Here is a 27655-nt window from a genome sequence, read left to right on the forward strand (position 1 = left end):
GGTCTACTGAAAACTCAAAAATGGTGACTCACCTAGTGCACCACGTGCTATGAGACCACCAATTTAAGAATTTCCAAAGTAGGGCGTTAGAGGGCGCCAACCCGTAATCTCAACTAGGCCACCAGAATGGCTGGAGCCAATTCTGCATGTCACATAGCTACTGGGGATGATTTTTTTTTTTTTTTTTAAATTTTTTCATCTTTTCAATATGATATATTGCTTGAACTTTTAATATCATTTGGTTGTTTTTATTATTATTATTATTATTATTATAAATTATTATTATATAAGAGGCCCCACACCTGGAGTTTAGTATGATTTAAAGTTAAACTGCACCATCTGCTCTAAAGATAGTTGGTGCTCTGGCTTTACAGCAGTGGTCATCAACTGGAGGCCCGCAGGCCAAATCTGGCCCACTGATCTGCCCAATCTGGCCCATGACTGGGCCAGATTGGCCCAGTCAGTCATTCCAAAATAATGTTTGAAATAAAAATCCCATTTTGTGTCTGGCCCCCAAGCTGTTGGTCCAGACAAATTCTGGCCTTTCTACAAATATAGTTGGTGACCATTTCTGTACATCATTGGCTCTTGATCAGAGATTTAATATCTCATGAACTCAAACATGATCTGAGTCTAATGTGCACTAGTCATCATTTTGTTACATTCTTTTGAAATAAACACAAGAGCCATTCAAATGCTGCTTCAGAGATTTTTTTTTTAATTATTTCCGATGATACTCAGCAGCAAACAAATATCTGTCCAGTTGTGCATCTGCCAACATCATCTACACATCCATGACGACGTAGTTTAAGTTGATAAGCTGATGGAGACTGTGAGATATGACGTATGAACGGTTTCAACAGAGGTAAGAAATGTGGGAAATGGGATTTTTTTTGTTTTAACAATAAGAGTCAATGACAGTGACATGGAGACCATTTGATTCTCAACGTCATACAGATCTTTGGTCACCAAAGCTCTAGGGGGCGCCATCAGTGGATGTGTCTCACAGTGGGATGCAGAAGCACCATTTGGACTGACAACCAAATATTAAAAACCACAAAATGTATTGTGACCTAAGACCTTGTTCAGACTGCAAGAATAAAAAGGTTGATTTTCATATACAGACTAAAAGCAGATTAGACAGTGCAAAAATTGAGATTTACTCCGTTTAAACCCCATCAGAGGTATTTATGAAATGTTTCTGGACAATTTGTGTCAATCTGATCACTGGCTGTTCAAAATCTGAGAACAGATGAACTGGTGTGACATGTCAGGACATCAAAACCAAAGAGATGCCCTCGCTCCTCGTGTTCAATCATTACGGTACAGAGTATCGGGGGAAACACTGCTGCACCAAAATTGTTTGAGGAGCGGGACTATGCGTCTCTATTTTTTTTCCTACGTCCAAGTTTTGAAAGTCACGTCACAATCCTGCAGTCTGAACACAACCTGAAGGACACGTCATGAGGCAGTTTCACAAGATGTAAAAAGCAAGATCAAGAAGATGGCCAGAGTTCTGACTCTTTAACTCAAAGGTTGAACAAATCAAAAAAGTATATAAGAAACTGACGAGACGTGGTTATAAAAAATGAAGCCCAGGAAAAGTCCTACATTAAGTTCAGTGCAGATTCCAGAACTAATTCTGTACGATGTCTGGAAAAGTGAGGCGAGTTCTCACTAGATTTATAACATCAAAAACAAATTCTTGGAATGTTTATGGTCTTTGTCGCTAGTTTCAGGTCTTTACCAACAGAAAGGTGATGTAGTAACATTTGTAAACTGTTACTCTGTGTAGAGTTAATGAAATGCAGTTTCACACACATGTCAAATCTATAAACCATTTGCAGTGTCAACTCCAAAAGTCCGGCTTTGTCATTGATAATTTCTACCAAATGGAACTGTAAACTACAATTAAGACTAATAATTTCGTGGTCCATTAACTGCAACTGAAAATTATTATTGTGATGGTAAACTATTGGGGCAGAGGAGGGGTTTACTCCCATTACAAATGTAGTGAAAAATAACCTCACTTCTCCTAGACTTTTCCGAGGCTTATCTTAAGCCAAGTCCATTTCTTATATACAGTCAATGTTCAAAACATACAGTTCGTGTTGAATTGAAAACTCTTGAGATACTGTAGATAATCTCAACAATGAACATCTGGTCCAAAGACACCTGCCAACAAAATTACATCTTTTTTTCTTCTAGAGTTCAAATATTGCAGAAATAAGTTTTTTTTTTGTTTGTTTTTTGTCAAGATATTGTGCCACTCAAGAACTCCAGTAGCTTCAGCTGCCAGAAGCTGTCGCCACAGTTCTCTCATTCTGGCTCTCCTGGCTGCCTCATATGCTTTGGGAAAAGAAAAGTAGATATAATAATAATATCGCTAACACTACAGTCCAGACACACACAGTATCTAGCCCCAGTCGCCATGCTCCACAGCATGGTACAGTACAATGAAGAGCTTTTTTTTCACATGGTCCAGCGCTATAACGTTAGGAAGGAAACAATAAAAACTGTAAAAAATAAAACATCATCTTAGGCAAAAATATACATGTACTCATGTGAGACTATGAACTTGCAGTGCAGTATGTTTGTAGGACACACTTCCCGCTGCAGCAGCTGATCGTGGGAGATCAGCTGTTGGCTGTTCACACAGTGCAACTCAAGAAGAAGAAAAAGGCAAACTAAAAATATACACATCTTCAACTGATGGCAATTTTGTTTGTGGAAAAACATAAAATGGAAATTTTGTAAACAAAATAAGTTAAGGCATGCAAGGATGATGTCAAATCTCATGAATTGTAGTTTGTTTGTTGTTGTTGTTTGGTTTTTTTTTTTTAATATAAGCCAAACATCCTACACAGTCAAGTTCTCTTCCTGCTGGGAAGAAAAACCACTCTTAATAAAATGAAAGGTAGCTGCCAAAAACTAAACTCAGATCCACTGGAATATCACTGTGATATGCCCGAGAATTTAAAGGCTCATATTTACATACTGGTCTTCTGTGTTCGAGCACTAAAGAGGCCATATTTACATACAGATTCATGCGCGTTCAGCAGCAGTGCAGCAGAAGGAAGAAAAACAAAAAAGTTAGCAAATACCAGAGTGAGTAGTGTAACTGGGAGTGCTCCTGGACACAGACTCCTGGTCATAGAGAAATAAATAACATGTATCAAAAATAAAAACAAATAGTAATCATGACCTCATTGGGATCTCTCCTTGATAAAGTGGTAACAGAAATGCGGCGACCCAACGAAACTGATATGTTTAGAAAGAAAGTGAGACGACGCTTCTGTTGGCCTACGAGGTGACAGTGATGAGACTAAGAGAAGCAGTGCAGAGCTGAGCGGAGTCGAGTCGAGTCGGGGCAGAGGGAGCTGCGGTTCTGCCACATTTAAGGCTTCGCAGTAAACATCAGAGCGGAGACGCTGCTGCTCCCTGTGACCGACACCGACTAGTAGTAGTTAAGCCAGCGAGGACATGCACCAACACACGCACATACACACACACACACACACACACTTTTTCTGCTTGTTTTTTTTTCTCCAACTAGGATTTCTTGGCAGCATCACATGGTGCCTTCTCGCCTCCACCATCGCCGCACAGTCTTTTTATCAGGTGAAAATGGCACGATGAAAGGCCAGGCTGTAAGGGAGCCGGGGTAAGTCGAGGGTACAAAGAGTGAGGAGTGGAGCGGTGGGGGTGAAAAATGATGGCAGCAGTTCAGTAGTCTGTGATTGGCGCAAGCTCAGGAGATAGGTCCACGGTGACGTTTTTGTAGAGGCTGCTGAGGGAAACGAGGGGGTTGTAGTGGAGGTTGTTGAGGCCGTCCAGGTGTTGTCGCTCCTTGGAATACCTCAGTAGTTTATACCTTTGGACAAAAGTAAAAAAATAAATAATGTATTAAAACAAGTACAGCACCTTTGAAAAAAAGGAGTGACGACTTTGACATGGCCCATTTGTCCCCCTCAACTTTTAATAAATCACTTTACAATGAACAGTAATTCTTAGAAGCTATTTTGTCAAAACAAAATCCAACCTAAAGGGGTCAAAGTCAATTCTGTGGATTCTTAACACTATGATAGCCGTTTACAAAAGTATACACTAGAGGGAGGCAAAGAGCCATGTTGCATTAAGACAATACAAGGATTTCTTTCAACCTCCTGAAGCTAAACTAACAATAACTCCTGTAATAACATCAATTGTAGTTAGAAATTACCTTCCAAGAAACTGCACCTCTCCTCTGTGGTGATGGGGAATCGACTGGTACCTGCCGATCTCTCCTTCTGGTCGTGTGACATTAAAACCAGCGTAATGAACTCTGTAAAGAAGACGGCAGCAACTGTTAGTAATCATATCCAACAGCACATGCAGTTAGAAGCATAAATGGGAACACTGCGCATCAATCTGATTGATTGAAAAAAGAAAGAAAGAGAATATATATGGATTTTATGCAATATATTGATGAAGTAATATACAGTAAAACTGTAAAAGTTTTAGGTGCCACCAAACTCATAGACTGTCCTCCAGGTGGCTCTCCAAAAAAGTAGGCCTTTGCAAGGAGTGAATAGATGAGGAACGTTTATGTTTGTTTGCTTCACAGGCATTAAGTGTACAAAGTGTTCTGTGTTTGTTGTAATTTCTTCGTGACCTCTGACCTGACATTCCTCACTGAGATTTTACCTGTTCCACAAGTCGTCATCTTCTCCTCCCCAGCCCCAGAATGCATTAGGAAAGCCGTTAATTTTACGGAACTGCTCCGCGGTGAGTCCACTCACACCTCCAAAGAACTCGTTGTATGGAAGACTGTGAACAACAGCAAACACCATGGTTAAATACTGTGTTGTTTAAAAAGAACTTGATGTACTGTACACAGACCCCCCCCCCCTTAAAAGAACACACAAAGGCCACAGATTTGTATTAAGTTTTTGACTTTGTAAAAATAATTAGTGCCTAACACCTAATGCCTGGCTTGTAGACACTTGAGACTGTAGGACAGCACCCACTCCAGACAGCACAGAGGGTTCAAAAGAAAGTACTATTATTTTAAACTTGTAAACTACAGATTTAACACTTACATGTACATGTATTTGTCCAACTTGGCAGCAAAGTGTCGTGGCATCTGACCACAGCCGTAGTAGTTGCGGTCGTTCTCAGGGATGTGGTCCACGTCGTGGAAGATGAAGCAATCCCAGTCCAGGTCCTTCATGGCCTCCACGAACCCCACGTTGAACAGCATGGCTCTGTTGAAAGGCTGGGTGCCGCTCTGAACACACAAGAGGAGTCGACCAGTTTGGTTTTTAACAGGTGTTCGACTGTGACTCGACGTGAGGGCCAAAAACACTTCAGCAGTTTCTCCTATAATAATAATAATACTGAACTCATACACACACCTGTTCAATCACATAGAAGGCAAACTGGAGGCGCTGTCTCTGCAGCATGGGGATGAGGTGTTGAAAGAGGATGGGAAGATGCTCATGCCGATTTCTAAATGGAATCAAGATCGCCACCTGCAGATCAACGCATGGAATAAGAGTGAATGAGCGTTATGTCAATATTTTATAACCATCTTTGGCTGAAATCATTGTTGAGAGAATCTGTGTAAATGACAGACAGCTGGCAATGGAAACAAAATGTATCAACAAACCTTCCAGCGAGGTCGGCAGTCCTTGGGTTTCCAATGACCTCCAAACTTTACTCCATACATCATGGAGAACTTTACCTCGAGCTCTTCTAGTGGGATCTCCGTCATGTTAACTTCCATTGATCCCTCTGTGCGCAAGATTTGAGAAGAAGGTGCGTTGCGACGTCGGCAACACAACAACGGTGAGTGTAAAGTCAAATTAAGGATGTCAAAAATGTGACTGACAACAGATAACTTCACTCACTCATAGAAGGTAATCGCTCAGGGCAGGGCAGATTCTGAGCATAGGTGAAATTTTCTGGAAGATACAGAGTTGGCTGGACCATGTACTCACTGGAGTTACTGCCATCAGGATAGTCTGAAGGAAAATATGTACAAAAAAAACATGTTAACAGAATAAAATGTTAAATTACTAACAAGGTTTGATACTAGTCACAACTAATGCAAATGCATTAGTGCATTTGCTTAAAACCAGAGGCATTGGAATTACAGCATTTTGTGTGATGAAGAGAGTGCGGTGTGTACTATAAATTGACCCGTCAATGCACTTTTCTCATTACATTTAACAGTCACTGCCACACAGCATTAATATTAAATGTGTATAATGTTTATTCTATCAAGAAGATCAAAGCAGCTCACAAATTCCAGGATAATGCACATTTGATAATCAATAATCATTTCGCCACAGGTGAAATAACTTTTAGATGTGCGTTTTTTTCCATTTACATTGTTAATTAACATTTGTCAATGTTTGCATTTGACATGAGAAAGTTTTTGGTAACATTTCTGCAAAGTTCAAGTTAATATTGTTGCAGAATTTGTCTCCATCACCATCTTTGCAGTATTATGAGTCCCACTTGTGCATTTCTTCCTACCTGTCCCATTTACTGTACTGTTCTTGTTGGTGTACAATCGGAGCATGTGACCAATGGTCCTCACGTTGTCCCTCAACATGATGCCCCGAGCCTGGACCATAAAGTAGTACGTGTTGGCTGTCAAAGAAACACAAAAACAGGCCATTAATACACAGTTGTTACCCTCGTCGTTGTGTAGTGACTCTCAAATGTAGGTCCAAAACAATTACATTTGATAAAATCCTTCACCCAACCCTCCCACCATCTTTCCCCACCACCCACCGCCGCTCCCTTTGTTTGGTATGTGCTTCACTGGATCCCATAGCAAATTTTCAAGCCTTGTTGTGCAAGTGCTGTTACAATTAGCCACATCAGCACATGTGGCTTAGAGCAACATGCATTAACATGTGGTCTTTGGTCTCTCCACTCTGTTTCAGTCAGTCAGCAGGTACTGTGGTTAGCTTGTTGGGAAATGAAAGTATATTCAAATAAATGTATACTGTATATAGTATTACACTGTCACATGGTGTAAAATAAATATAGGTTACATTGACAACAGCTGTATTTTACCAGACATTAAGGCAGTTTTTTAATTGAACTAGGTAATGGTGTTGGCATTAATGTATAATAAAAATACTTTTCCATCAACAACACAAAAAAGATGAAAATATTAATACAAAAAAAAAAGAAATAATCTGAATTTATTTGCAGCAAGTCCAAACAACAATTTGTCCGGCACCTAGTGTTGGATTATTATTATTATTATTTTGGTAGACTGCTGGCCCTCCCAATTTTACTTGGCTCAATATACAACTTTGTTAAAGAAACCCAAGTTAATAAATAGAATAAATGAAAGCTGTAGGAAGTCTGTTGTGTATAGCCCACCAGGGAATTTCATCCGCCTTGGGAGAAAATTGTAATAAGTAAAATACCATAATAAGAAAATTAATAAGCTGAATCAGGAAATGATGAGACAATTTTCTATGAACATCCAAGTTGAAACTTCAACTCCTGAACAACCTCATGTCATGGTATAGTGTGCCAAGGTCTGTGTAGTGACTACAAAGGTTTGACTTCATCTGACACTTAATAATGCTCACATGATACCCACCACTGCTCAGGCTCAGCTGAGGGATTGTGGGGGTAGTTCCCAACCTTCCCGGTTCACAGCTGTCCATTAGCAGGCTGAGTTTACCCAGGCAACAACACAACATACTCATTAAACCCAGGAGTCAAATTAGTGCCCGCACATCACATATCAACAGCCAATTGTTTGTTTGGGCCTTCCAACGAAAAAGCTAGTTAAAATTAAACCTGCCCTGAGGCTGTGTGTGTGTGTGTGTGTGTGTGTGTGTGTGTGTGTGTGTGGTTTCTTTGTGTCCATTAGTGAGGTAGTGAGGTGAAAATAGTGCAGCAGTTTTGGGTTTTTAAGATTAGAACAGACTTCAAGTCAATCAAGAAAAAGAAGACGTGAGGGAAAGGGGAAGTGTACAGCAGCAGATAGATGAGAAAGAAATATTGATATTGAAGATCGTCTATGTTCAGAACTGTTAAATTAATGGATTATTAATCGTTAATAGTTTTGCTGAGTCAACAGAAACACCACAGTTATCAAGCAAAAGTTGACAGAAGTTACAGTTTTAACGAAATGTCCAAGCCCAAAATATATATACATTTTGCAACAATGCTTGGACTAAAATGATAGGAGATCATGATTGTTGTGACTGATGGCTGTTATCATTAGATTAGTATTTCATGTCACAAGGCAACAAAATTAAATTTAACAAATACATCACTTCTATTACATGTTCCAAATAATTTGTGGTCACTTTACTACTCATGAGTACAATACTCGTGTACTGGAACAGTATGTAGTCCTTTCTCACTTGATTTAAAGCAACATAATGTACTTTCCATTCAACAGCATCCTTTAGGAGCCACATAAGCTCCATTAACATGAAGACTATTAAAGACCACAGTGTTACCTAGAGCAGATTTGTCAGTAATGCTCACATGCTTCACTCTCTTGTTGACAGCGAGTAAGGTGCCTTCTTCTACAGATATTCTAACATTATGTGATGCCGTTTAGCTGCAGCCAAGTGATGTAAGGACGCCACATTAAGTGACCTGAATGCTTTCAACTTGATTTTAAACTGACCCGACTGACTTCCCACATGTGAGGCAAATGGAACTCAGCTTCCATTTTCTCTCCACCGCTGACCAAATTCAGCACAAAAGTTGTTCTATAAATAAGATTAAACTTGTTTTCTAATGTTATGAGTAGTACTATGAGTATGAGTCAAAGTATGATGTAGATAAGGTATTATTATAGGCATTTTGTGGTACATCAGAGAACATGTTTTTCAGGTGCAGCCTAGTGAAGTAATGCACTGAAACCACTTATTGAAACTTAAACGCAAATAACTAGTATTTAACTGGATCTTGCAGTAGAACTACTCCAGCGTGTTGCTTTCAAAGCAAATTGAGCAGTCAATACAGAAGTGATGATGAATATAGCAGGTAGGGTACGGTGGAGGGCATTCACTCTTTGCTTGCAAAGGATTTTGGAAAATATTTTGCAACGTCCTATTTCTAATTACATTCAAGCAAAATCAATTAAATGTCTGCAGTGAAGCCCAAATTCATAATGTGTATGGACTCTAAAGTTTTTACATAAATATCAAATTAAAATTGTGCCCCATGAAAAGAACAAAAATAAATAAAATGTATTTACAGTGAATATTACAGTTGAAAGTTATTTTACTTTTGGAAAATCTTTTCTCGATTACAAATTGCGAAGTCGACGTGATTCATAACTAATTAAATAAATGTAAAGAAGCAGGTATATGTGAAAATGATTTTAGAAAAACTTTAATTAGCGTTAATCTTTCATTTGGGGATGTATCATGAGCGAGTGTAGAATCTAGCAGTCAGAATGACCGCTCGCGGCTGTTCAAGTAGTTTAGGAATTCCGGCGGTTCTGTTGTTAAACGATAAGCCAAAAAAATAAAAAATCTGGCGAAAATGCCTAATTTAAAACTAACATCTAATTCCTTTGACAGCGTTATTAAGAGAGACGCCCACAATTCATTCATTCATTTAAACGCCTGCTGTCAACGAGCTAAAAAAGCGCTTACTGAACATTGTTGGCCGAAACGTGTTGTGAATGATTTATTACCACAATTTAACAATATTTATGAAAAACTAAATGATGTACTTGTCCAAAGAATTGTTTAAAAAAATGTGGGGAAAGTGTACATCGGCCTTGGTTTATCCATCCTGTTAGCTGATTGTTTAGCATTAGCTTAGGGTGTATTAAAGCCGCTGCAGGGCGTTTAAGGCTAAGACACGCATAATCCTATTAAACGTTTCTCCGTTTATTGTCAAAGGTCTACTCACCTAATCCAGGAGCCACGTAAATGAAGTAGAGACATGTGAAGGACAGGCAGAAGAAGAAGACGAAGGCCAGAAACGACCGGTTGGACATCCGTAGCAACCACCTCCAGTTCACCATTTTGGCTCAGGGCAGGCCCGCTTCTCCTTCAAATCTCCTGTGAATTCCATAAAACACTGTGTTGGAAAAAGTCCGGGGAATAGACGAAAAACAATGTCAGTGATGCTGTCATGGGAAAAACCCCTGCACGTTACACGCCCAGAGTCCTGGCCGGAAATGCTAACAGTAGCTATAGTAAATGCTTGCCTGGTTTATCCCCTGCCAAGAACTTTCCAGATGGGAAAACGGGCAGATAACGCTTCTATCAGGCAATTGACAGCCTTATGAAGCACCCGCCAGTCGGGCACATTGATAGCGCAACACCGCAAGGCAGGGGTTCGGCTTAACGCGGATCACGGGAGTCTTCCATGGTCACGGGAGTGCAGACACGGGAGGCCGGTCATTGAAGGGGGCAGGACCGCTCTCTTCTCCCACACACACACTCCCGTTAGCCTGTGCGACGATTCCAGTCCTGTAGGCGCACTAATAATTATTCAAGCCACGGACACGCGAGTCCACTTTATCAACTAACTAACTAACACTTTCTTTTAACAGATCTACACTCTGACGAAACTGTCATATGTAAGATGTACATACATTAAAACTGAATTCAGTTGGTTCGACGTTGTATTTCTCGCTGACACCGTTTCCGGTTAGACTGCAGCCCCTCCCATTCGGCGCGTTAGCCTTTCATCCAAGTAAATGAAGCCAATAAACGAGCCGTTAGACCAAGTATCGTTTTAGATTAGAGTCAACTCTAGTCATCGGACAACAAATAATAAAAGTAACTTGATCTCGAATTTCCCTTGTTTTAGTGCAAAAACAGTGATTTAGGAATATAATAATATATAAAGTCTCACCAAACAAACGCAGTTTCATAAATCATAATTTCACTTTATTATGTACAATCTCATTACCCATAGTTAACTATTAGTAGTATCAAGAGCTATAAATTACTTTAAATTTACATGCACCTCAACATCTGGGACCACGTGAATTGTCCAACCACAATAATGAGGTGGGGGCTTTAAAGGAAGTTATTCCCATTATCTATAAAGGTCTAAAATTTATTTTAACACAATATGTTTAGTTAATCATTTGTTTATTGTCACACTTTCCAAATTCCTCTTTTATACTGACTAATCATTGAAAGGGCTGTTCTAGTCCACGTGTGCTATGTTTGCTATCACCAGAATTAAATATTTACAACAGCTACTTTCTGTTCACTAGTCCTAACGACGTTTTGTTTGTCTTGAAGTAGAGCGGGTCAGTGGCTAAACCAGGTTGAGTGTGTTCCAGTTGGTATTAATGTGTAACTACATAAGGCTGCAAATGAAGCATCTCCTACATACGGTCTTCAGTGAGCCACTGGGCATTTCCAAACAGTGCACGTCCACTAATAATTCATCACACCACATGTCCCATGACACACAGTACCGACTACTGCCTCTACACACATTTCCCACAACATATAAATAAGTAAACAATAACGAGAAACAAGGCTTCCTCTTAAAGTATACTGTCAGTGAACGCTGCTTGGAATTTCATGTCTTCTTCTATGGAATCGAAGAATAATTTATAGATTCAAATTTTGTTATGGCAGAAAGACTGAGCAAAGCAGTAAATGACACAGGGCACATGTCTCATGGCTTTGGTTTATATTGTATGTACGAATTTAGCATAACTTAGCTTAGCTTCTATTATTGCTTCCTTGTTCTTAATGATGGTACGAATTGACGACTTTGCTAAGCCATACCGTAAACCGCTGTTCGGCACCGAGTTATGGTTCGACAACCGGGGCAATTTTTGTGTTTCAAATTGTTCAAAAAGGGAGGAGTTCAACAACCAAGTAATTACTGTGTAATTACTTTGCCTTCTGTTTTCCATTTTCAGTTGGATAACCTCCTGTAAGAGTGTGTTCTGTAACCAGGCAGCTGTGTCCTGCTTCTGTCAACAAATGAGTAACAATTTTAATACTGCATCTCATATTGGCTGCTGCATGTGTGACTAAATGAGTAGCACTGTGGAGAAGATGCATGGAAAGTCGTATGAGCGATCGCAAGACCTGTGGTTCAATAATTAATTGCAACCTGTGTTTGCTGGGAAGTGCGATGGAGGAGATTCAAGGTGTTTGGGACAAATAATCCTCCCACTGCTCTGGACCCACGACACTAAACTGCTGCCTCATCCACAACAACTGTATGGCGTTTTAGTTAAAAGGAAATTAAACAGGACTTTGAGATTAAAGTCAACTTTGTTGTGTGGCCTTTCAACCATCCTCCATCCATCCATCCATCCATCCATCATCCATCCACTTACACTTACTTCTTTTCTTTTAATCCCCCTTCCATCTTTCCTTCCTGTCTTTCTTACCCCCCCTTACATTATTTCCTTTCTTCCTCATTTTCCCTTTCTCCCTCTTTTTTCTTTTCTTTTATTCTTTCCTTCCATCTCTTCTTTTTCCTTATCATCTTCCTTCCTTCCTTCCTTCCTTCTTCTTCTTTCTGAACAACGTGGTTGTGAAGGTTTGCTGCTACTGGAGTTTTTTTTTCATCATTATTTCAAGGGCAACTCCCTACCACTGGTTCCTGACTGTATCTCACGTGTGTCACAGTTCTGAACAATTGTAAGCGTCAAACACCCGACCAAATAAACGTAACACCGCTCAACGCTGGCCAAAGCTGGAGGTGACGCATCTTAACGTTTTTCCAATAACAATATTAAATATTAACGTTTATGAAAAATATCTGAAGATATTTATTTCGACACGGCTGTTTATTTTTAATTTCCTGCGCAATACACCTTTAGTATCAGTTTTATGGAGCGTCGCTGCGGCCAACCAATGACAGAGCAGAGTTCTGTATTAACGACCAATCGGATCTAAGATCTGACCATAGCCATCGTCCCTCCCTCCCCGCACTTTTTTGCGTGGACTTTTGTGTAGTTCAGTCAAAGTTCGTAGTGAGCATTTGACCAACAATTGTACTGCGACGCAAGTAGTCAAGCTCCTCTGTGGCGAATTGGTAGACTCTTCTTCCTGCTTCGTCACTCGCTGCTGCTTCCATTCTCAGACATGTCTTTATATCTGCTTGGTGCAGGACGTCTGTGGAAGTGCAGGGCTGTTGTGAGAAGATCCATGGCTGCACTGCAGCTGCAGCAGTCTCACTGGTAAATGTTTATTTATCGCTATACATGAACTTGTATATGAACTTGCCAACACAGCACGTCGTCTCTGTGCAGGACGGTTGGTAATCCGCTATTGATCCGATATATTGATTGTAATTTTACTAATATTTGAATAATATTGGAAACACTATATTATGGGTATGTAACAGGCTACAGAGAATGACCAGGGTAAAATATGAAAAATTAAACTGTTTAAATGGGAAAAAAAGATTAGTTAAAGAAATCCAAACCTGTTGGGCAGGTTATGTGGCAGTTGTTTATTTTCTAATTTTTTAAAAGGAAGCCGCTCTTCTCTCACTGTCGTCTGCCTGTGTTCTGCTGCAGCTCATCAGTGGCCTCTGGCAAGATGCATGTTAACGGAGTGGATCTGTACTACGAAAAGACAGGCAAAGGGAAACAAGCTGTCCTGCTATTTCCTGGTGCACTGGGTAACTGTATTTTCAATACAATTTATGAATATAGCAACCAATCAGAAAGATCTATGCACTAAATAAAACTAAAGACAAACAAAATCACAAAAATGAGTAGAGTTGAAAGTAAAAGTAAAAAGAATGTTAAGACAGGCGTAGATTATATGCAGCAGTTTAAATTTGTCTCCGCAGGAACCACAAAAACTGATTTTGGACCGCAGCTCAAGTCCTTGAATAAGGAACGCTTCACAGTCGTCGGCTGGGATCCCCGTGGAAACGGAAACTCTCGTCCACCAGAGAGAGACTTTCCCTTGAACTTCTACGAGCGAGATGCGAAGGATGCAGTGGATCTGATGAAGGTGCAGTAGAACATGAGAACAACAAATTTAAGGTCACTGCAAAGATGCAGTGCATGGTTTTAAAGAGTAGAGAAGACCAATGCATTTTTAAGCAATCGGTAGTCAAAATAAAGCCCAAGCTGATGATACCGCCGTAACTACATACATGGCTGCCGACTATTAAATAAATACATGAACACATTTCAAGTCATGTAAATTTATGTAAAGTCAGATTTTATGACGTCCATGCTTTTAACCAAAAAAGAAAATCACCTTAAATAAACACATCTATACACAATAAATATAAATTATTAGTCGTGATAATAAAAATAAACACTAGCTAGTGTGATTCATAGTAATTGTCATCTCTCTGACAGGCCTTAGGCTTCGGCAGGTTTTCTCTGCTGGGCTGGAGCGATGGTGGAATCAGCTCACTCATCGCTTCTGCAAAATACCCAGACCTCATCCACAAAACAGTTGTATGGGGGGCAAATGCCTACATTTCGCAGCAAGACCTCGACTGTTACAATGGTACTTGAAAAATGTCTCTGCCACGACTCTCCACTGACTTTAACTATGAATGATGTTGAAGAGAAAGGTCAGGTTTTTGGGTGTATTTCTGGTTTATGGTGTGTGTGAAACATGGAAGCTAACTATTAACAGCTCACTTCATGAACTCTGGTCCTTTTTAACCCTATGATATCTGGAGTATTTGTTTGTTTTACTTGGCTGTATATCTTTGTATCTTTCACACCAAAGTCTATAGAGAAAATCAACATTTTTAACTCAAAGGTGAAAAGAACATCAGCTTAGTCTGTCAGCTATGTGTGACGAGGATAGAGACTCACAAATGAATCCTGGGTAAATGCTCAGGTAGTTTTGATCTCTTACACCTTAACTTTGGCACTCACACTGTCGGTGAGAGAAAGTGACTGTTTCTCACAAGGTCATATTCTTAAACCTTCTGATGGAGATTTTTGTTTTTCTCAGCCATTCGTGATGTTTCCAAGTGGAGTGCGAAAATGAGGCAGCCCCTGGAGGAGGTGTATGGAACTGAAGGCTTTCCTAAGTTATGGGAGGCCTGGATAGATGGTGTCATACCCTTTGCCAAGAAGCCTAACGGTACTGACATCTTGATGTTTTTGACAACATGGCCACATGGTCATTTAGTGGCCTCCTATGCTGACATCCTCTGGCCAGCTGCAAAATTTTTTTTAATACAAATCCATGCTGCAATAGCTCCAAACAGGACCTGAACTGTTCTTCCGTCTGTTTATCTCTCTCTATTAGCATGAGAGCTGCAGGCTGTGCGAGTCAGTGATACTGCTGACTTAAAATATAAAAATCAGCAGAATCGTTCTGCTTCACTTGTCTTTAATATGAATCTGTCTTCATCAGGAAGTGTCTGCATGGAGTTTCTGCCCCTCATAACTTGTCCAGTCTTCATCATTCATGGAGAGAAAGACCCCGTGGTGCCCACCTTCCATGCAGATTATATTGCCAAACACATAAAGGGATCCAGGTGAGAATACTCACACGGGTATTACTACATGTGAATAAGAGGAAAAACACACTTGCATGATGATGGTGTGTGTGTGTGTGTGTGTGTACTGTTTCTTACCAAATCCAGATTATACATGATGCCAGAGGGAAAACACAATCTTCACCTAAGATACGCTGAAGAATTCAACAAGATGGTGGAAGACTTCCTGCACGACTAATCCAACAATGAATAAAACAAACAAATGTTTATATAAAAAAATTAAATGAATCCAGAGATCAATTTAAATATTCACAATAAATGTACATTTTTGCTTTATCTCTCCATATTTATAAATCATTTTGACCTATTGAATGTTGATTCAATATTTAGACATCTTTTGCCATTGTTGGGCTGAAATATATTTTAATTGGAATAACAAATAAGTCCTAGAATAGATAAATGTCAGTCAAAAGGCTGTGATAAGTTGATGAGATTAGGCTGCTGTTTGAATTTTGGAATGTTTTGCATTTGTGCCCCCAGCATGCCTTTGTGGTATTTGCATTACGTAAGGTTTGCTTTTGCAAAATAAATAAATAAATAAAAATTCCCGTGAAGATTATACTTTTAAAAAATCGCGGTGCCTCTTCCTTCGCTTATTTCACATCGATTGTACCGGTGGCTCCTATTAGGTCTGCGTACGCTGCAGGCGTAATCATCGATAGTCGATTGGTCTGGGCTTTTTGTGTAACCCGGAAGTAGTTGTGTTGTTACTGTTTTCTATTCGCAGCACGAGTGTAACTCTAATCAACTACGCTCAGCATCAGGTTGACAAAATGAACGAGATGTTGAACGGTGTTACAACGGAAGGCATTTCCATCCACAATTTCACTGAGAAGATTCTGGAGCAGGTGATTCATTTTCACGTGATGAAACTCAGCGACAGTTTTTTTCTCTGGGTCGGTTCAAGTCCCGTCCTGTCCAGCCTGGCGGTGTCAATGAGCAGCAAATACGTAAGTCATACTTTAACATTGAGTAATATATGAAGTAGACTTTAGTCGCTTATCAGGTTTTTTAATGGTTACCATGTTAAACAGACATTAAAAAGAATATTTCTGCTTTATTTAGTTTGGTGATGTTGTAGTTCCAGATACTTGTGTTTACGTGGTAAAACTAGTGTTGACTGTAAATGTGATTTAAAGTGCACTTGTGTTGACTGTAAATGTGATTTAAAGTGTTGGTCCCAGGGCTTACTCTTGACAATGACTGGTTTACAGCTTTTTCACTGAGGTAATAATGGGTCACAATGCACTTCACCTGCCCGTGCGCCCCTGACAGAAACCGCATAAAGAAGATAACGACGGAACAACAACACATGGCGAAACAAGGGGAAAAAATCACAGAGCTCATAATGTACACACAGATTGTTAACGTCTTCGGTCTTGCCGTTGCTTGGACCCTCTCCACGGTCACCGTGTTGGTTTATAAGAAATTGACATCGACACGAAATTTAACTCTGAACCCAGCACTGCCCCAAGTGGATATAATGCTCATCAACCTTGCCAAACGTGTAGTGTGGCTGAATTGACGTTTGAAACGGACGTATCCAATCAGGTCCATGATGCCACACGAAGTGGGCTTTATGAGAACCCGTCGTTTACATATGTCTGTTTTGTAGCGATGTCAAATAAAGTGTTCGTAAAGACGCAGACAATCCAAACATCCGACTGAGGGACAACGTCTCAACCTGCAGGATGACCAAAAAAAGTCTAAACACTGCGCAGTCCTGGGGAAATCATGACAGTACCTCAACCTACCACCGCAAAACTTGCGCTCAGAGTTCGTCTGGTGTTGAAGTACAGTATGCTAATAGAAGACTCCACAATTTTGCGAAGATCCTCGAGGATTAAAAGGCATGGTTTCACTCTTTGTTCATTAAACTTGATATTTACCTGAAGATGAACCTGACCTGTTCTCAAACGGGTTGTATATAGCATTGTAATCAGTAAATGTAGAAGTGTGATATGGAACCGAAATGTATACATTTACAGTGTACAAATTGTAGTTCATTTGTAAAGCCACTTTGGCCCTTTAGGGGCTCTGTAGTTTTTGCTGATAACACACTTAAAAAAAAGTTATGCTTATTAATAATGTTGCAGTAGTTAATAATTAGAAATTGTTTTTTCCCACTGGTGTGTTTTACATTTTATAAACAATTGTTGTTTTCTTTTTTCTGCAGGATTCAATGCCATTGTCTTCATTAATCATGGGGGATTCGTCCAATACTATTCTAAATACCTTCTCACAGAGATTAGGTGAGAAGATACACTCATTTAAATCAGAGCAGAAATTTACTTTGGAACTTAGATGGATCTGAAACTTGTGAATTCAATTCTGTGCTGTAACAGAAAAATAATCCTCCATTGTTGTGTTGTAGTTGAGTAGATAAATTATTTGTTTTTGTTTGTTTCCCAGCAAAGAAGACTAAAAAACAGGTGTTTTTGAGCTACGATCTTCCAATGACAGACTCCAACCTCAGTCTCTTGGTGGAGAGGAGGATATTAAAAGAGCTGGAGCTCCACCCTGAGCTTTTCTAATTCACCACTGAGCATCCTCTCACTGGACTTGAACATTATACATGAAGAAAAAATAATAATAAAAAAAGCTTTTGTGCAAAACAGCTTGCATACTTAATCATGACCCAATAAGCAGTATAGATACGTCATCAAGTGTTCTTTTATTGACATAATAAATTAAACTGTTCATTATCAAAAACATGTACGCCTGTGGCTTTTTGTACAAATGTGTCATATTAAAAAAATAACACTTACAAAACATCATTAGTGGTGGTTGAAACGAGCGAACCTTACAGTCCGTTTATTGAAAATACTAGCTGTGTGCTCAACATGTTGTTGAAACCAGAACAAGATCTGTGAATATTTTGGACAAAAAAATGGTTTATTCATTTGTGTCAACGGCTCCCAAATGTTAGAGCCATAATTGATCTGTATGAAGCTCATGGCTTGACTTCACACTAAGAGTCCAGTAACACACAGTGCCTTCATGCTAGGGCTTGACAACTTCCAATATTTGTAATGTATCACACCACATGTATTGTTACTAGACAGCTGCCCACGGTAGAAACCCTGGTCAAACAAAGAGTGTTTTACTTTAGGACTGGACCAAACGTGGAAGCTCCGGCTTCACGTGACTCACATTTGGTTCACGACCTGTCGTTTGAGGAACAGCAATGTGCTTATTCTGTACATTATAAAAATAGAAGGTTGTTGGTTCATATATTATGAATGAATAGATGGCACATGTACACATACCTTACATTTTTAATGCAGCCCTATGGGGTACTTGGATGGTAAAGTGTATAAATGTACAACAACCACAACTAGGCCTGGCCTACGATGTCCTACACTAAACTCCACCTGGTTTTTTTGTTTGTTTGTTTTTTAGAAATAAATGGAAAATATTGTGCTTTTTCTGGTTTACACTTCCTAAGAGCAGGATTACTACGCAGTACAGAACACATACTGAAAGTTTGGAGTGGAGTCATTTGATGATAAGGAGGTATATCCAACAAAATTGCCCTGGGCAGCATTAGGAAATAAATACCTGCTAGTTTTCATAAATTACATTCTGTAATGTTTAAAAAATAAACTAAATTATCATAGAAAGCCATTTGGTGAAATACTGAGATGCATCATAAGACATGCTGAATTAAACTGACCCATTCTCCATGTCTGTTCCACACTCAGAATTGTTTTGACCACATGTCCATCTGCTGAGGTCTCAGGCTGCTCATGATGTCAAACAACCATCATACACCCACATCGATGACACTCATGGGTATTTAAAAACTAAAGTCTACTCCAACCTCAGCATCTGAGGAAAAAGTGCCACTTTGGACTTTGTAGAGAAGACAAATGAAGAATACAAAAAATATCTACAAAAAAAGGGACAATGTTTTGTGCCCTTTCATGCAAAACAACTGGTAGTGGTTTAGCCAATCCCTGGATCACCCTGATGTTGGCTTCAAATCCCCAAACACTTGATTGTGTCTCTGACCTTTAGTGCAAAATAACTCTTAAAGATCAATACAATGTAGTGGAATCCTCTTTCCACGAGTCCAGAACTACAGACAGAACTCACAGAGCACTCTCTATCCAAGCTAGTCAACGTTAGCCTCCTTTCTCGTCGCTTCATCTGCTTCTTATCTACTGAGGTCAAAACAAGGGGGAAAAAACAACAAAACCTTTGGACCTTTAGGTTACTCAGACATTAAATTCAGGTCAACGCGATCCAGGACAATAATATTTTTGGCAACTCCTGAACGACTCACAATCACTACAAACTACAAAAATGTCAACTTCCCAAAGGTTTCATCACTTTTTAAAAAAAAAAGTCTTAAAATTTCACATCTGACCATTCAGACAGTTTAATGCCTCAGCACAGTATAGACTATTGCTACGATGCTCACACCCCATTGGCTACTGCGTGATTTCCAATCACCTCACCCCCTGTCGCCAGAGCGTATGAGGCAGGTACAGCTGCCAAAGCAGTTGCTGCTGCGACTGTAGCGCTCCCAGTGGTTGAGAGGTGCAGTGGCGTGTCATGAACTCGTGAATAATCTCTGTCAATCTTGGCCAAGAGGAGGTGCTGTTCTCCAGGATGGAGCAGTGTCTGGCGGGTGAAGGTCTCCCCATCAGCCATACTCTCCGGCAGAGGTTTGCCCCGAGGTTCGGGCAGCAACAGTAGGCAAATGATGCACAGCAGGGTGCAGCATGCAAAGATCACGTGATGTAGAAAGTAGCCCTTCTGGTTGTGGAGCTCCATGATTGGAGCAGTGAGCATTCCGAAACCTGCACTAGCCAGGACCAGTCCTAAGCCTCCACCCCTGCATCAAATGTTAGCGTTAAGTTAAAATAAAGTATAATTAATAATAAAAGAAAACTCAGACCTCCCCCAGACTCACCTGATAACGGTGGGGGTGATTTCAGCACAGAAGAAAATACTAAGTGTGCTGACGGCATGAGAGGAAAACATCCCGATGATGGAAAAGGCCACCGAGAATTTTCTGTTCAGGGTGTCTCTCAGAACTGTCCAGTAGAGGGAGACAAATGTTAAGAACTACATCAGCATGGAGCAATTTAAACAGAGTAAATGAGGTTGGACATATTCTACAGTTCCTAGGAGTCATATATGTTGTCATGTGGTTGTACCTGTGTCATGGCGGAGGCTGTACTTCCCAATGACTGGATTCCATCAGGGAGCATTAGACAAAACAGAAAAGAGGAGAAGAATTCCATGAGTAAACACAAGGGCCAACTTTCACACAAAAAAGAGCCTGGAAAACATGTTTACTGGGGCCAACTTTCACACAAAAAGAGCCTGGAAAACATGTTTACTGCACTGGGAGGAAACTCAGTTTCTCATAGATTTGGATTCAAACTGAGCTCTGTTGTTCAACTGACATAGCTGCCACCCCCCACCGCCCAATCTCCACAGCCTCTTTCATTCTGCAGTTTTAGAAACCTTGAAAGTTAACCTATGCCCCTAAAAGAACAGAGTAGCACTGTTTATAGCTTGGAACCCCTTTGAGTTCTTGTTCTGGTCTGATTAGTCCTATTTACTCACGGTTTAGTAGACCCAGCTGCAGCAGCGACGCCAGCGCTGTTATGATCATGAAGGTGAGAAGACCGCCACGGCGTCCCATCAACCCCACAGCAGGGCAAAGGGCCAGGCAGGTTGCCACGGCGATGCCAGCCATTGTGTAGTAGTCTGCGTGGCACAGAGCAGTGGGCTGGGCCTCTGGGTCCATCATACTTCGGGCAAAGCAGTGGTGGATCCCGTACCCTGTCAGGCTGCACCGGGAGACAAGCAGAGACAATGTGAACTATGAGTGGGTGGTAGTACCTGAGACTAGCCACTAGGGTGAGTCTTGGACAATCGTGTGTAACTCATGCTCCTCCAATGCAGCGAATGCTACGTTGATAAGCAAAGGAACTGTACAAGCACAGCACACTTACGAGTTGACACACAGAACCACAATGTTTTTCCACAGGTTCCTGGTACTCATCATCTTGATGATGCAGCTCCGCTGAGGTTTTCTGTGCAGCTCTTGCTCCAGTTCTGGTAGGAAACATCAAATGCACATGTTGAGAACCTTCCTCTCAGAAGCTAATGAAAATCCAGCCACTCGGGTGCCTGTTAGTACACAGCCGTGTACACGCCGTGGGGCCTGAAGATAAATGGCACATTCTTTTGCCTACTCCTACCATTAATCTGTCTGTGTGACAACTGGGAGAGAACCAAACAATGAAATCCAGGCCGAGAGCTGCCGATGTTGGCACACCGAGGAGGAAGGAGCTTCACCGTGTCAGACGCAGCTTGAAGATTTCTGTGGAGTTACTACAGGGTGGTTTTTATGACACACCATAATGGTGTACTTGAGATTTTTAAAGGTGGTATTGAGCGCCACCATCTGCAAAGTCAGCACTGACTGTGATACTTTTACAGACCAATCGATCTCCTCAACTATAGAGTCCAGAATAGATTTTCAGCCTTCAGGGAAACTTGAGCTGTTGATTCATTGATTCTGGAGTTTATTCGTGTGACTTTGAGGAATCCACACACAGGAGGCGCCATTAGGGATATGTGGCCCCTCTGGGAATCAAACCCAGAACTCTCTGCGTGCTAGCAGCTACACTAAGGAACCACAAATTCCCAAGAAACTGACATAGTTTAATAATTTTAATTTTGGAAAATGAAAAATTATTAATTTTAATTAAGTATTAATTTATTTAATAATAAATACAAATAATTTAAAGAGTAATTTAGAAAATTTATAGAGTGAGTCTTTGCAGCCAACACAGGGATATGTAGTTCCTCTGGGAATCAAACCCAGGAGTCTCTGCTTGCAAGGCATGACTGACTTGGTGATTTTAATTTTGTATTGTATTTATATTCATTTATTCCAAGAAGCTCTAGAAGATGACCATCTGGAAAATGAAGTGAGCACATAAGGGCCTGCAGCCTCTGGTTGACTTTCTATACACAGCACAGAAGAAGTCGCTGCAGAGCACAGCTTTTGAACACAACGAAACAACTGGAAGAAGTCTGAGCAAACTTCACTCATGTCGTCTCCGTCCTCACCTATCAGAACCCCACTGGGCTCCATCGTCATGTCCGTCCTGTTCTTCCTAGCAATGTGCAACATCATGGCTTTGGACCGCCTGTACTGCTGGGTGGCCAGCAACCAGCGGAGAGACTCGGGGAAAATCCTGCAGAAGAAGAGCGGGATGTGGAAGGTGGTGCAGGAGCAAGTGAGGACACACAGGAAGAAGAAGAGCGTGTGTTGTCAGAGGAGGGAAAGAAAGAAGAAGAAAGGAGAAGAGGAGGAGAAAGAGGGAGGGATGAAGGGGAGAACAACATGGGGAGAAAGAGAGCATTGTTTTGAATGTTGAAGCAGTGTGTAGTAGTGTACAAGCTGACGCCTGGCTCAGTGTAAGGAGTATCTGCCCCCCCACCACCAACACCTCCCTCCACTCCCATCCACTGCCGTGGATTTCCTCACACACTCACCAGATGTAGGGCAACATCAGAACAAAGGGGCTGATTATGACGATCTGAAGCACCTGCCAGTCATCCCGCTGCGGCCAATTACGGCACAGAGCGGCTAGCCCCGGCATCAAGAGCTGCCCGCCCACCATCAGGAAACTGGCCACCATGGCCATGGAGAACCGCCAGGCTGGCAAACAAAGCTCGATCCCTGAAGTGAGGAGGCAGAGAGGAGAGACAGTTGATAATAGAACCTTCAGACCGATCTGCTGCAGCAGTGCTATCGACCAAATACTGTGTTAGCATTGACGCCCGTGTGTTAATGTGGACATAAAGTTGTCTGCATCACCTCATGGCCTGTAGGACTCTGACGTGTCTGTTTGTTTAATGGTGGGGGCCATTGTTTGAGCTCCCCTCTGAGTTATTGCGAGCTCCTATTACTGATCCTTCCCCTGAGAGACAGCACTTCCACCCCAGACCTCCATGTGAACTCAGGACTGGGTTTTTGAGAGGATTTAGCCACTCCGAAAAGCAAAGAGTTTCACTGCATCCACTCTTCAATTTCTGGGCTCCTCTCCCTCCCTTCTTCCCTCTCTCTCCTCTCTTCTTCCCTCTCTCCCTCCCTCCCATTTCCCCTCCTTTACTGCCTGTAACTTGGTACAGTCCAGATGGCCTGGTCCATATGGCAAGGTCTTTCTGAAGGTGACCACTGTCAGTGTGTGAGGAGTGAGGCAGGAGGCAGGAGGCAGGCTGCTAACCTGGCATCATGTACTGTCACTTCTTATTGTACACTAGGAGGAGGGGGTGGGGGGCAGAAGGGGGTGAAAAAAAAGCAGGAGTATCAGGGGTAGAATACCAATGACATTTTCCTCTACACATCAGTGGAACCACAGGGGGAACGATGATGATAAAGCCAAGAGAGAAGAACACATGGTGACAAAGGTGGAGGGAATGAACGGACGAACAGACGGGCGAATCACAAAAAGATGACAAATTAAAAGTCACGTCTTCTCTCTCCGTCTTTCATCTGTTCCTTTCTACCACGGACAACAAGAGAATCAAAAGAACAAGAAAGAGTGGCCACCACACATCAGATGGACAAAAGACTAGTGATAAAAAATAGTTTTAGAGTTTTATGTACGAGGGCTGCGAACACGAATGCTAACATTAACAAACATTAACAAGAATAATTAATTGGAGAAATTACATTTTTATCACATGGTCAGAATGTTCAACTGATTGGTTTTTTCAACTTTATCTGCATGTTTGTTTTGGCCATTTTTTTGCATCCTCCCTCCCTGCCCTGGCACAGACTTGTACTTCGTTTAACTTTCTGTAATGTGACCATTAATTCTGAAAACACATTGGCTACATATCTGATTTAGGAGTACATTTGAAAGTGACCTGACTCTGCTGTGCAAAAACTGTATTTTTATTTTTAAACCGTCATATATGGGCTACGTGTTGGTTTAACTGGGCAACGTTAGTCTGCATTGCTGGTCCTCATCTCCAAATCACTAGTCAGACTCTAGTCTTCAAAATTAGGTTGTGCCCCATTAGGGTTAGGTTCTGGTCCCCAGGGGGCGTGCTAGTCACTGTATTCAAACACAACACCTTCTGATGCAACCAAAACAGTTGACAACTCTCTGTGGAGAAAACCCACTGTACCTCACACACACGCACACACACACACTGGTAAGGACCTTTTGTTCCAGCTGAGTGAAGAATGATTCTCCTTGTGCTGATTATCTCACCACTCGTCCCTGTGCTGCCCCCCCCCCAGCACACCCCGACCCTCCTACACCCCCTCCCCAGCCTCGCTGCCCACTCTTTGCTCTTGCTTATCAGAGTTAAAGTGGTGCTTGCACAGTGTGTATGGCCACCCTCCCCCATCTTCCCTCACCCCCAGCAGCTTCTGCTCTCCTCCTCTCCCTTTTTTCACATCTGCAAGTGAAACAGCAGCAAAAAGGTTTTTTCACAAAACAAAAGCCTCTAATGGCACAAAGGGAAGGAGGAAACAAAGAGGAGACAATGGAGGAGCAGCTGAGCCGACGGCCGCGTGCATCTGTGATGACGACTGCCTGACAGCAGCACACACACATGCACAGTTGGTTGTCCGCTGCTCCATTCCCAACCTTGCCTGGGGCGGGACGACAGTGCTGAGAGACTATTGACTTTTAAAACAGCGTGAGTTCATGGTCAGACTCTGTGCCTGTACTCCCAGTGGTACACAAATACTCTGTGACAGAAGGAAAACGTGTACTTCCCACAGAAACAAGGTACAGGATACTGACAAGACTGACCGAGTACACAACTGGGTAAACGCACTCAGCCCAAAATGGTGTTTTGGGACGGCATTTGTCAGCACTTTGAACATTAATTCAATGTCACTGTGACAATTAATTCTGTGCATTGTTCGAACATCTACGTCAGGGTGCAGCACAGAGAGAGTGTTAGGGACAGGATGTGACAAGGTTTCTCAGCTGAGTCAGCAGTAGTGAACCCTGCAGCTACACACACACATACACACACACATACATATACTGTTACATGTATGCACACTGGCAGATTGCCTGTGTTTTTCATTTTCAGCGCTAAGACGTAGTGTATCAGCAAAAAATCAAGAAACTTTTTTCCTCATTTTGTTTATACTTCATTTGGTACTAAATGTTCGCCATTCAAGAGTTTACACCAGACTTCACACTCATTGTACTGTATGTACTGTGTTACACTCAGGCACTCATTGTACTGTATGTACTGTGTTATATAGACTGTACATAAAGAATGGACAGTTCCATGGTTCACAAATGGCAACTGTTAAAATTAGGTTGAAAAAAAAGCTAGTATCTGGAGCCTTCCAGTGTAAATGTTTGTCTATTGGATTATTAATGAACACCTGATCAGTATGTCTACTGATCCTGAAGCTCTTTATTTCAGATTTTCACCCTATCAGCTTGAAATGTTTGCTCAAGTTAAATCTGATGTTCTACAGGGTTTAAAATATATGTTCTGTTTTCCACCCACAGTCTTCAAATTCAATGCTGCAACCTGGAGCTGACAGCCAGCCTTGTCCTCACGTCTCCTTCCAGCCCATAATGGTAAGGACTTGTTATTATTCCCATCATAGATTTCCAATAAACCGTGGTGTGTTTTCCATTAAATAAAACCATATTTTATATGATCTGCTCTGAAGAGCCATGATTGCGGCGTGGAATTAGTTTCAATTTATCTCCATCTGAAAATAGAGATGCAGAGACAGCAGGTGGGGGCGGGGGTGTAGCTGTCATCCAGCAGCTGCCCCCAGGAAGACCCAGAGGTAGCTGCCAAATTACAGTAAGTAATAAACCTGTGTAGAATATCTACAACAACCAAATATGCCCGCTGCGTTTGACATCAACACATTTACTTTAGCGGGAGGAGAAAATGCACTGAGCTAAAAACGCTCTGGTGCAGAGTGATAACAAAATGAACTGGGATTTTAAATGAGTCTCCAGTAAATGAGGAGCAGGGAGAGGGAGAAGGACCAGAGAGGAGCAGAATGGATGCAAAGACTGGAAACATATTTGTCTGAAATCCCCAAATAATCTTTTGTTTGTTTTCAGAACTCATACTTTGAAATACAGCATTACTTTCCCTAAGGGCACTGTTTAGCTCGCTTGCTAACATAAAAAACCCCTAAACAAACACAAAAAGTGTGTGAGTGCAGTGATTGTTCCAACATTTTTTTGAGCTCAAACTGTTCCTCAACTGGATCATTGCAGTAACTGCTTCTCACAGTCTTAGCCAGAGGTGTGCAGCCTGTGGCTCCTGGGCCACACGCTGCTCTTCAGCCTCTCGTTTGTGGAGCTCATTGTTCTGTTACTCTGTCCAAACACTTGAAGTTTTGTAGCGTGAATGTGTCAAAGCCTGGGTTCAAGGTCAGGGCGTTTTGATGCAGTGGCACTGGTTTCCAGAGCCAAGACAATAAAACAATGTGTCACTGTCAAAGAGCACATACACTGTTGTGTTCTAATATTCTCCTCAGGCGAGGACACTGTCTGCTAGACGAGCAGCAACTTCGTGGCTAAAAAAGTGTAGAGAAAAAGAAAATTTAATTTGAAAAAAGGAAAGGTTTCTTCTTTTTCTTCAGTTAAAACTCGTTTGTGGTTCATGCGACTCGTGTGACTCGGTCTTTGATGACGTTTGCAGGTGGTAAAAACCGTCGTGTGTTTGGCAGTCAACCGTCTGACACTGAGTCACTTCTGTTGGGATTTGTGCTGCGGCACAGTGTGAATTTCTGCACCAGCTTGTGTTTCTTCTACTGTATGTAAAACACACCTCTCATTACTCTGCAGTACTCTGTAAAGTACACAGTATTTTTTGGCCTTTGTGTTGATGTCGAGGCTCCTTGGAGGACGAAGGTGAGAGATTGAAATGATTCATGATCAAACAGCTAACCAGTTTAGTCTACAGATACGCTAACATGTGCCAATTAGCACAAACAATGCTAATAAGCTAATCTTTAGCATACAAACAGATGCAGCTGCTGCTGCTGTGGTCAGGTGTTCATTGGCCATTTGCTCCAGACTGAGACCAAAATCTCGGGAATGTTCTGAGGAGACGGCTACGGGACACAGACTTGTGATTTGTTTATTTGTTTTTAGTAAGGGCTCAGCAGACTTATCTAGGACTCCCTCCC

At 41.4% G+C, this 27655-nt stretch overlaps 4 protein-coding genes and 1 long non-coding RNA gene across 10 annotated transcripts in view; 3 read left to right on the top strand and 2 right to left on the bottom strand.

Annotated features, from left to right (window-relative positions):
• Positions 1-695: 695 nt before the first annotated feature.
• Positions 696-12188, bottom strand: b4galt6 (UDP-Gal:betaGlcNAc beta 1,4- galactosyltransferase, polypeptide 6). 4 transcript variants are annotated; one of them, XM_008338473.3, is made up of 10 exons: positions 10202-10664; positions 9901-10052; positions 6523-6639; positions 5892-6005; positions 5651-5775; positions 5397-5513; positions 5082-5269; positions 4687-4809; positions 4223-4324; positions 696-3874 (listed from the first exon to the last, which is right to left on the bottom strand). In XM_008338473.3, the coding sequence occupies exons 2-10, from the start codon at positions 10013-10015 to the stop codon at positions 3727-3729; spliced, it is 1149 nt and encodes a 382-aa protein (XP_008336695.1). In that variant the 5' UTR covers positions 10016-10052; positions 10202-10664; the 3' UTR covers positions 696-3726. The 4 variants fall into 4 exon arrangements, with proteins under 4 accessions (XP_008336695.1, XP_008336697.1, XP_008336694.1 ...); XM_008338475.3 differs by lacking the exon at positions 10202-10664 and adding an exon at positions 12085-12188 and having other exon boundaries at positions 3727-3874; XM_008338472.3 differs by having other exon boundaries at positions 3727-3874; positions 9901-10071; positions 10202-10666.
• Positions 12189-12313: 125 nt separating this feature from the next.
• On the top strand, positions 12314-16015 carry bphl (biphenyl hydrolase like). 3 transcript variants are annotated; one of them, XM_008338478.2, is made up of 8 exons: positions 12314-12681; positions 13093-13162; positions 13505-13608; positions 13783-13949; positions 14306-14459; positions 14919-15050; positions 15327-15450; positions 15559-16015. In XM_008338478.2, the coding sequence occupies exons 2-8, from the start codon at positions 13131-13133 to the stop codon at positions 15647-15649; spliced, it is 804 nt and encodes a 267-aa protein (XP_008336700.1). In that variant the 5' UTR covers positions 12314-12681; positions 13093-13130; the 3' UTR covers positions 15650-16015. The 3 variants fall into 3 exon arrangements, with proteins under 3 accessions (XP_008336700.1, XP_008336701.1, XP_008336698.1); XM_008338479.3 differs by having other exon boundaries at positions 12434-12620; XM_008338476.3 differs by lacking the exon at positions 12314-12681 and having other exon boundaries at positions 12706-13162.
• Positions 16016-16140: 125 nt separating this feature from the next.
• Positions 16141-18183, top strand: psmg4 (proteasome (prosome, macropain) assembly chaperone 4). The gene is made up of 3 exons (XM_008338480.3): positions 16141-16421; positions 17648-17723; positions 17884-18183. Exons 1-3 carry the CDS (start codon positions 16245-16247, stop codon positions 18003-18005), a joined length of 375 nt encoding a protein of 124 aa, XP_008336702.1. The 5' UTR covers positions 16141-16244; the 3' UTR covers positions 18006-18183.
• Positions 18184-18381: 198 nt separating this feature from the next.
• slc22a23 (solute carrier family 22 member 23) overlaps positions 18382-27655 on the bottom strand; it is an 18185-nt gene continuing 8911 nt past the window's right edge. Inside the window, exons 5-11 of the mRNA XM_008338508.3 lie at positions 23002-23188; positions 22573-22700; positions 21447-21549; positions 21055-21281; positions 20640-20672; positions 20393-20516; positions 18382-20314 (exon numbers count right to left, since the gene is read on the bottom strand). Coding sequence (XP_008336730.2) covers positions 19894-20314; positions 20393-20516; positions 20640-20672; positions 21055-21281; positions 21447-21549; positions 22573-22700; positions 23002-23188 — 1223 coding nt within the window. The 3' untranslated portion in view covers positions 18382-19893. The remainder of the gene's footprint in view (positions 20315-20392; positions 20517-20639; positions 20673-21054; positions 21282-21446; positions 21550-22572; positions 22701-23001; positions 23189-27655) is intronic.
• LOC112486493 (uncharacterized) overlaps positions 25722-27655 on the top strand; it is a 17042-nt gene continuing 15108 nt past the window's right edge. Inside the window, exons 1-2 of the long non-coding RNA XR_003048952.1 lie at positions 25722-26075; positions 26223-26310. This is a non-coding gene — a long non-coding RNA (uncharacterized LOC112486493). The remainder of the gene's footprint in view (positions 26076-26222; positions 26311-27655) is intronic.

This window comes from Cynoglossus semilaevis, chromosome 2, assembly GCF_000523025.1.
Source record: "Cynoglossus semilaevis isolate Cse_v1.0 chromosome 2, Cse_v1.0, whole genome shotgun sequence".
In the NCBI taxonomy this organism is placed as follows: domain Eukaryota; kingdom Metazoa; phylum Chordata; class Actinopteri; order Pleuronectiformes; family Cynoglossidae; genus Cynoglossus; species Cynoglossus semilaevis.

Bases quoted from the DNA above. Each gene is read 5' to 3' on its own strand.
- bphl (XM_008338476.3), top strand. From the start codon at position 13,068: ATGTCTTTATATCTGCTTGGTGCAGGACGTCTGTGGAAGTGCAGGGCT. The intron at 13,163-13,504 runs GTAAATGTTTAT...GTTCTGCTGCAG, and splicing joins CAGCTGCAGCAGTCTCACTG to CTCATCAGTGGCCTCTGGCA. The intron at 14,460-14,918 runs GTACTTGAAAAA...TGTTTTTCTCAG, and splicing joins AGACCTCGACTGTTACAATG to CCATTCGTGATGTTTCCAAG.
- b4galt6 (XM_008338473.3), bottom strand. From the start codon at position 10,015: ATGGTGAACTGGAGGTGGTTGCTACGGATGTCCAACCGGTCGTTTCTG. The intron at 5,776-5,891 runs GTGAGTGAAGTT...TCTTGCGCACAG, and splicing joins TGAGCGATTACCTTCTATGA to AGGGATCAATGGAAGTTAAC. The intron at 5,270-5,396 runs GTGTGTGTATGA...TTGTGTGTTCAG, and splicing joins CCTTCTATGTGATTGAACAG to AGCGGCACCCAGCCTTTCAA.
- psmg4 (XM_008338480.3), top strand. From the start codon at position 16,245: ATGAACGAGATGTTGAACGGTGTTACAACGGAAGGCATTTCCATCCAC. The intron at 16,422-17,647 runs GTAAGTCATACT...TTTTTTCTGCAG, and splicing joins TGTCAATGAGCAGCAAATAC to GATTCAATGCCATTGTCTTC. The intron at 17,724-17,883 runs GTGAGAAGATAC...TTTGTTTCCCAG, and splicing joins TACCTTCTCACAGAGATTAG to CAAAGAAGACTAAAAAACAG.